Source organism: Choloepus didactylus, chromosome 2 (genome assembly GCF_015220235.1).
Source record: "Choloepus didactylus isolate mChoDid1 chromosome 2, mChoDid1.pri, whole genome shotgun sequence".
Lineage (NCBI taxonomy): Eukaryota > Metazoa > Chordata > Mammalia > Pilosa > Megalonychidae > Choloepus > Choloepus didactylus.
This window is the reverse complement of record NC_051308.1, coordinates 247,522,392-247,530,055: the sequence shown is the minus strand read 5'-3', so window position 1 is coordinate 247,530,055 and position 7,664 is coordinate 247,522,392. Positions and strand designations below refer to the sequence as shown.

General features: G+C 41.9%; 1 protein-coding gene across 2 annotated transcripts in view; it reads left to right on the top strand.

Annotated features, from left to right (window-relative positions):
* The first annotated feature begins 726 nt into the window (after positions 1-726).
* The window catches only part of GNB1 (G protein subunit beta 1), a 32,098-nt gene continuing 25,160 nt past the window's right edge, over positions 727-7,664 (top strand). For both annotated transcript variants that reach the window (XM_037828809.1, XM_037828808.1), the window contains exons 1-2: positions 727-834; positions 7,384-7,422. In XM_037828809.1, the coding sequence (XP_037684737.1) occupies positions 778-834; positions 7,384-7,422 (96 nt within the window). In that variant the 5' untranslated portion in view covers positions 727-777. The remainder of the gene's footprint in view (positions 835-7,383; positions 7,423-7,664) is intronic.

The following is a 7,664-nucleotide window of genomic DNA, read 5'->3' as shown; positions in this document are numbered from 1 at the left end:
TCTGCCAGATTCTCAGTCAGAAATGCAGCCCCGATTCTACCATTCCCTTGGGAAAGCAAGTCTTGGTTCACAGCACAGTTGGTTCTGACTGATTTCAGGAAAGCTGTCTAAGGCAAGGGTGGAAGGGGCCCGGGCAGGCGGGGGGTCCCGAACCTAGCCCGGCCCGCATCTGAGGCTGGGGGCTGGCCCTGAGCACACTGGGCCCGCGGGGCCACTTTAGGGGACTGCCAGACATCACCGTGCGCCCTTCAGAGCTGCCGTGCGGGCATTCGCACAGCTCTGCTCCCGTCGCAGGTTCAGGATTGTCGAAGCGGCTTCAAGGTGCTGGGTTGCCAGGCTGCCACCGCACTCTGTTCTCCAGAGTACCTGCCTCTGGGTTTTCACGTGGGAGCTACTCTAAATGCTTTACCTGGAGCTTCCGGCTTAGTCTTGGGTTCATAGTGAGACCCATATCCTTTCATGAGAAATACTTTTTACCAGAATTTTTCCTTTTTGAATACACCACCATATTTTCAGTAGTATAGTAAACATTCATGTTATACAAAGCAAGGTAATTTTATAAGGCATTTTTAAAGTTAAAAATTAGGATGAATTCTTAGACGTTTTGTAAGTTATAATTAAAAATGCCCTGATTTACCATAGCTTTTAAAATTTGTTTCCTTTTATCACCCACTTCATTAAATTACTCAGCAGTTGTTTATTAATGTGGTGGTGCTTGTGCTTCTGTTTCAGATCTCAGACCTTTGAGGTGGCGTTGCCAAGCACTGGGGACAGAAGATGAGTGAACTTGACCAGCTGCGGCAGGAGGCCGAGCAACTCAAAAACCAAATTCGAGTACGTAGCTACACGTGGGTTTCGCTTTATTAGTTTTCAGATTTCAGGTCCAAAGTTACCTGTCTTAGGAAAGAGAGGTCACAGAATAGCTGTTCCATATTTTGGATTGAAATTGACTCTTAACTTGCCCTGGTGAAGTAAGTACAGGTTCACATCTGCAGCCTAGCACACCATTTGTAGGGATGCATTTTCCAGTGGATTATAATTTATTTGCATGTACATAGAATGTTGCTGTAGAATTTGTAAACACTTTTTTGTACTTTAATTCTTAACCTTGGGAAGTAGTTTTGTGACATTATTTTGATCACTATAGTCACTGTCGTGTCTACCTCCCTCCTCTAACTACTGCGGCTTGTAAGTTGAGGGAAGGAAACTTTTAAAGAAATAAAGAGTATTCCCAGCAACAAGGAGGAAGGATTTTAGGTGTGCCTGATTATTTGTGATTTGGGAAGGGAAAGGGGTTGTTCCCTGGTGGTGATTATTGGAATCTACAGCTTTTGATTGGTCACTAAATAGGGCAAACAGATCTAAGTGAAGATAAAAATAAACCTGCATTATTAAATCGCAGTGTACAAGAATAGCATTTGCAGAAATTCTAAAAAATAAATTCCAGTCTGTGACTGATGTATAATGTTAAACTGCAGAACTCAGGAACTTTTAAAAGGAGAGCAGTAGTAAGTCTAAAAGAAATTCATTCTACCCTCCTCCAATGTCTTGAAGTAACATTTTTAATGAATATTTTCTAGAGTGTCATTTAATAGAAGTAGTTGTTTATGTCTCACACTAGTGATACGGAGAGTGAGAGAAAAAAAGGTGGACTTTTTTTTAAATTCAATTTCATTGAGATGTATTCACAAACCAAATAATCATCTACAGTGTAAAATCAGTTGTTCATAGTACCATTATATAGTTGTGCATTCATCATCACAGTATTTGAACATTTTCATTACCACAAAAAAAGAATAAGAATAAAAAGTAGAGTGAAAAAGAACACCCAAAACATCCCATCCCCAATTCTTCCCCATTATTCATCTACTTTTTGTCCTCATTTTTCTACTCATCTGTCCATACACTGGATAAAGGGAGTGTGAGCCACAAGGTTTTCACAATCACACGGTCACACAATGTAAGCTACATAGTTATACAGTCATCTTCAAGAATCAAGGCTAATGGGTTGCAGTTTAACAGTTTCAAGTATTTCCTTCTATCTGTTCCATACACTAAAATCTAAAAAGGGATATCTATATAAGCGCATAAGAATGCCTTCCAGAATGACCTCTCAACTCCATTTGAAATCTTTGAGCCAGTGAAACTTTATTTTGTTTCATTTCTCTTCCCAAGAAGGCTTTCTAGATCCCACTATGCCAAGTCCAGGCTTGTCCCTGGGAGTCATGTCCCATGTAGCGGGGAGGGCAGTGGGTTTACCTGCAAAGATGGCGTAGAGAGAGGCCACATCTGAGCAACAAAAGAGACTCTCTGACAGTGACTCTCAGGCACAATTTCAAGTAGGCTTAGCCTCTTCTTTGTAGTAACAAGCTTCATAAAGGCAAGCCCCAAGATTGAGGGCCCGACCTTCTAAATTGGTGGTCCTCAATGTTTGTGAGAATATCAGTAACTCCTCACGTGGGGAAGTTTTGTATTTCCACAGTCTCCCCTAGTCTCAAGGGGATTTCTCAAATACATTTTTATTCTCTGCCCAGATTACTCTGGATGTATCGGAGCTTCACACTAACCTGTACAAACCAACCAGATTTCACTCCCTATTCAAAGTTCCGTGTAATTATGGTGTTTGAATAAACTGACCACGCAAGCTAAATTATATAGTGTGCTACAAATAATAGAGATTTTGCACCTAATAAACATCTCTTAAAAGGTGGACTTTTAAAGAAAAAGTATATCCTCAGTATATTGAGATGGGCTTGTCCATTCCTCCGAGGTTTCTGGTGGCCTCTTCTGTGCTGTAGCCTTTGCTTCCGAGGTTGGTTCTACCCGCACTCCAGAGCACACAGTGTGTGTCTGCACGGCACCTGTCAGAGGCAGCCTGAGCGCTTCTCTCCAGCGGCCGTTCTGTGCTCAGGAAGCCCAGGGGATGTGAGAAACACCAACACCATTGGGACCTTTTCTTGAACTTGGGAAAAGAGAATGGGATTTTCTGAGATCTAGAGCCATAGAGAGATCAGAGCCTCTCCATGTACGGTAGGAATTTCAGATCTCAGCATTTTAAAGATTAGGACAGCTCAGTAAAAATAAGGAAGACTTAAGTTTTTCTTCTTGTGGTTTTCTCTAATCAGACTTATTTAATGTGTATTAGTTACTGTCCTGCCCCCCCAAATGAATAAACTATTCTAAAATACCTGATTTTATATAAAATTATTCTCAGAAATATCTGTTACTTAAATAACAGCAAGAAGTATTTCCTTAAGATTGTGCGTAACTTAAAAACATAAGCCACCCTAATGCCAATGACAGCATCAGAAAGGAAAACTACAGAACAGTGTCCCTAAAAAGTACACATGATAATCCTCAACAAAATGCTAGGAAACCAATCCAGCAGCAGATTTGAAAGGATTATTATACACCATGACTAAGGAATTCCTATCTGAAATGTATATCCCAGGAGAATTGAAAACAATGCCATACATGAATATTTATGGCAGTGTTTTTCACAATAGCCAGAAAGGGGAAACAACCAAGATGTCTGTTAACTAATGAAAGGATAAACAGAATATGGCATACTCATACAAAAGGATAGTATTCTGCCATAAGTAGGAGTGATTTACTGATACATGCTACAACTTGGTACCTTGGAAACATCCTGTTATGTGAAGGAAACTAGCTACAGAAGGCCACACATCGTAGAATTCCATTTCTACAACCTGTCCATAATAGGCAAATCCACAGCCACTGAAAGCAGATCAGTGGTTGGCAGAGGCTGGGGAAAGGGGTAACGGGGCATGACTGCTGGGGGGTATGGGTTCCTTTTTGGGGTGATGAAAATGTTCTGTAATCAGTGATAGTTGTACAACATTGAGAATGTGCTGGAAGTCACTGAATTTACACTTTAAAATAGTTAAAATGGTGACTTTTATGTTACTTGAATTTTGCCTCAATAAAAAGAAATTATCTCTTCTCAAAACAAACGAAAAACCCATAAGCTTCCCACAGTTCACTTGGGGCAGCAGTGGTTTTGGCAAATAAAAAAAATAAAGCAAAACTATTGTTATTATTGAATTCTAATCGGATTGTTTTCTATGTTGCAATTACGCTCAGCTACTTACCATCTACTTGTGAGATTTTATTCCTTCTTCTCCCCCCACCTCACCCCCACTAACTGCTGATGACCAAGAATGCAGAAATCAGAATTTGGAGCAAGCTCTAAGGAGCTGCATTAAACATTTCCTTAAGTTACTAATTTAAATTTTAAAGTTTACTCTGAAAATATTGTCTTAGACTGTAGTATGATTTGGTCTATTTTAAGTTTTGTTTTCTAACAACCATAAATTGTTCATAAGTGTTGCTCATGGATAGTGGATTCTGAGCTGTTCGTAGCTGACGATGCTTGTGTGGCTGTAGGTGGCTGAGGTTGGACGCTGCATCTATGCACATTTTTTAGAAAACAAGAGCAGCCGGATCTAGTCACATCTTAAAGTCCTGGGTCTGCCCATGCCTGGGAAGTGTCTTCTCCTGAGTTAGACGTGTTGCATGAGCCGCATGGAGAACTGTACATTGTAGTTGCCGCATTAAAAATGTAAAAAGAAGCAAGTGAAACCAGTTTTGATAAAGTTTATCTTAAGCCAAGATATCATTTCCAACATGCAATTAATACAGTTTTATTGATATTTTACATTTTATTTTTTTCCTACTCAGTCTTCACAACTTGGCGTGTCGTGTGAGCTGCATTTCAGGTGCTCAGGGTGCCCCCCCAGTTGGAGTTCTGGACCGTTCCCTGGAGAGGAGGCGCCCTCCACCGACACGGCCACAGGCGTGGTCTGTGACGGCCGCGCACAGTACCGGGCCCGCGACACCCAGTGAGAAGGGTGGGCGGGCAACTGTGACTTCAAAACACACACACACCACATCTCCCTGGTTGCCTTTTAAAGAATGCTGAGCGAAAGGAAACAAACAAGAAAGGGTGGATGATTATTTTCTTTTAGAAGTGTTTTTAAGCTGGAAGACCCTAAAGGACCATGTTTTCCTGCTTTTGACTGTATTTGCGAGGAAACAAATGCTCTGAAAAGACTGTGAACTGATAACAGCATTCCTTAAAATCTTCTGAGTAACTGGTGGGTTATGAAAATTCCAACAAATGGACAGGTATAGGTTTTTTATGGAGTGTCTCTGTCAGCCCGTGTAAGTGATGGGCCAGCTGCGCTGGGACTTCCCGTGCCCAAGCCGGGCGTCCAGGTGGCGGGCGTTTGACACGCACCCAGACGGGGTACGGAACTGGTCAGAATCAGCACACGTTTCCTCTGGTTTAAGCAGACAGAAAGGCTGACTGTCATAATCAGTGGTCTTCTCACCACAGACAGTAGGAGCATTTTCACTAAGTAATATATCCATTGCACACCTTCCCGAATCTCAGTAGGGAAATTAATCTAAAAAATGTTAAAGATTTCTCTCTTCATTTAGCGCTTAAGAAGCTTGTTCCATTTTTTAAGACTTCCTGCGGTCTTCCAAGCCCCTGTTCTGAGAAGCGCCGCCCTGTTTTAGATAAGCATTTGCTGGCTGAGAGGAAGACTGCATTGAAGTTATATGGGTTTAGTTTTTAAGATAATTTTCCCCCTGGTTAGCAGTAGTGTCACCGTAACACCTGTTTAATCTTCAGACACTCACCAGGTGAGATGGCCCTATCCCCTGATTTATTTTCTCCAGTAAAAAGAGCCTCGTGATTTTTTTTTAAGATTAAAAAGACACATGTAACAATAAAAATATTAGTATTCATTAAACACTCTACTTGTAGATAATGTTTATGGACCCAACGAGCCCAAGTGCCCCCCCTTCTTACCCCAAATCTATTTGCTAGCATAGAAATAGTTGGTTACATAATTACTTTGTGTTTTAATAAGCAGAGTGACTTCTAGTGGCCTAATTAATGTTGAATTTGGAATCTAGATAGTTATATCTATAATAATCCATTTGAATATATTTACTTACTACCAGTTGATAAATACTACCACTGACTTCACAAAATAACAGTCATTTGCAGTGAGGCAGTTTGCCCCTGGAGACTCGTCTCTTGGGGGGCTCTTCCTTGGGGCTCTGGCTCGGGGCGCTTGTGTACATACAGTGCTCTCACGGCCAGTTGCTGCTTTCAGAAGGAGCCCTCTTTCTTGTCAGAAATTGTCATAATTTAAAAATCACAAGCACACCTCGGAGATACTGCGAGTTCATTCCAGACCACCGCAGTATAGTAAGTCACAGTTACTTTGGCTTCCTAGTGCATAAAAAAGTTAGGTTTACACTGTACTGTATTCTGTGAAATTTGCAGTAGCATTTTTAAAAAAAGGAAAGTACATACCTTAATTGGAATATGACAGAGACATAAAGTGAGCGTGTGCTGCTCGAAAAATGGCGCTAATAGACTTGCTTGACGCAATATCTGCAAAGTGCAGTAAAGAGAAGTGGAATAAAACATGGTATGCCTGTATTTCCTTTAAAATTTTATGAAGTTGCCAACTGCCTACACCCAAATGTTAAACCTTTTAAATAAAACTGTTGTCACATTTTCCTTTGTAATGTATGGCTTCTGTTTATAAAAATAAGTGCCAATTTGAGATTTCAAAATTTATTTTCTAGTGATTTTGACCACTTAGTAGCAATGAAAAAAACTTGACATTGGTTTATCCCTGTATGGTTCGTACAGTGTGTCTCACAAACCTTGTCTTAATCTTACTTGCTTCTTGAGGTATCATCATCATTTCTCCCATTTTATAAGTAAGAAAACTGAGATTTTTAACAAGATATAGCTGCTGGAAAATCTTATGCGAATTTGACGTCTGACTACAAATCCCTTGCTCTTTTCCATCATAGCATTTAGAATCACAGATTGTGTGGTTTGAAGATTAAAACTGTCATTAACACTAGAGCAGAAAGGTTCTCTGGGCTGACATCAGTCCTTTAGGCATTTTTCCCTTCGGGTGCGTTCCCCTGGCTTCCTGTGGGTGGGGGCGTGTGTGCAGGTGCTGTGGAAAGGTGTAGAAGCTTCTGCGGGCCCCCAGGCTTCCAGCGTGGCCCTGCCATAGGGGCCCCAGGGCCGAGGGCTGTTCTGCTGAGAGGAGGTGCTCTGCGGGTATGACTTGTTGAGGGTTTTATTCCTCCTCGCCTCACTGTGATCTAAAATGCAGACCGAAGAAGTACCTAGATAATCCAAAAACTGCCGGGGACCATGGGCATTTGAGAGGAGGGAAGGAGAAGGGCAGCTGTCCGTTCACGTTCTGCTCCGGCTCCTGGCAGTTTACAGAGGGTCTGTCTGAAACTTCGGTGTGAGGCCCTGGGATTGAAAGTGTCTGAAACGTCACTGAGTTCCTCTTTCTCCCTGTTGTTTCCTAGGATGCTAGAAAGGCGTGTGCAGATGCAACTCTCTCTCAGGTAAGAGACGCTCTGTCGTCCGGGTCTCTGGGCCTGAGGTGAGAGGGGAGCTCATGGCACCCGAGCCTCCGCAGCAGGCTCTGCTTGGAGTCCCGCCATGTCTGTAGTGGGGGGTGGGAACTGTGGCGTGACATGCGTTCCTTCAGAAGTGATTCTGATGAGAGGCAGAGGAAGTGGTCCATTTTTTAGTTGAAAAGTAAACATCACTCAAGCCCTAAATAATAACTATTATGGGGGTCATG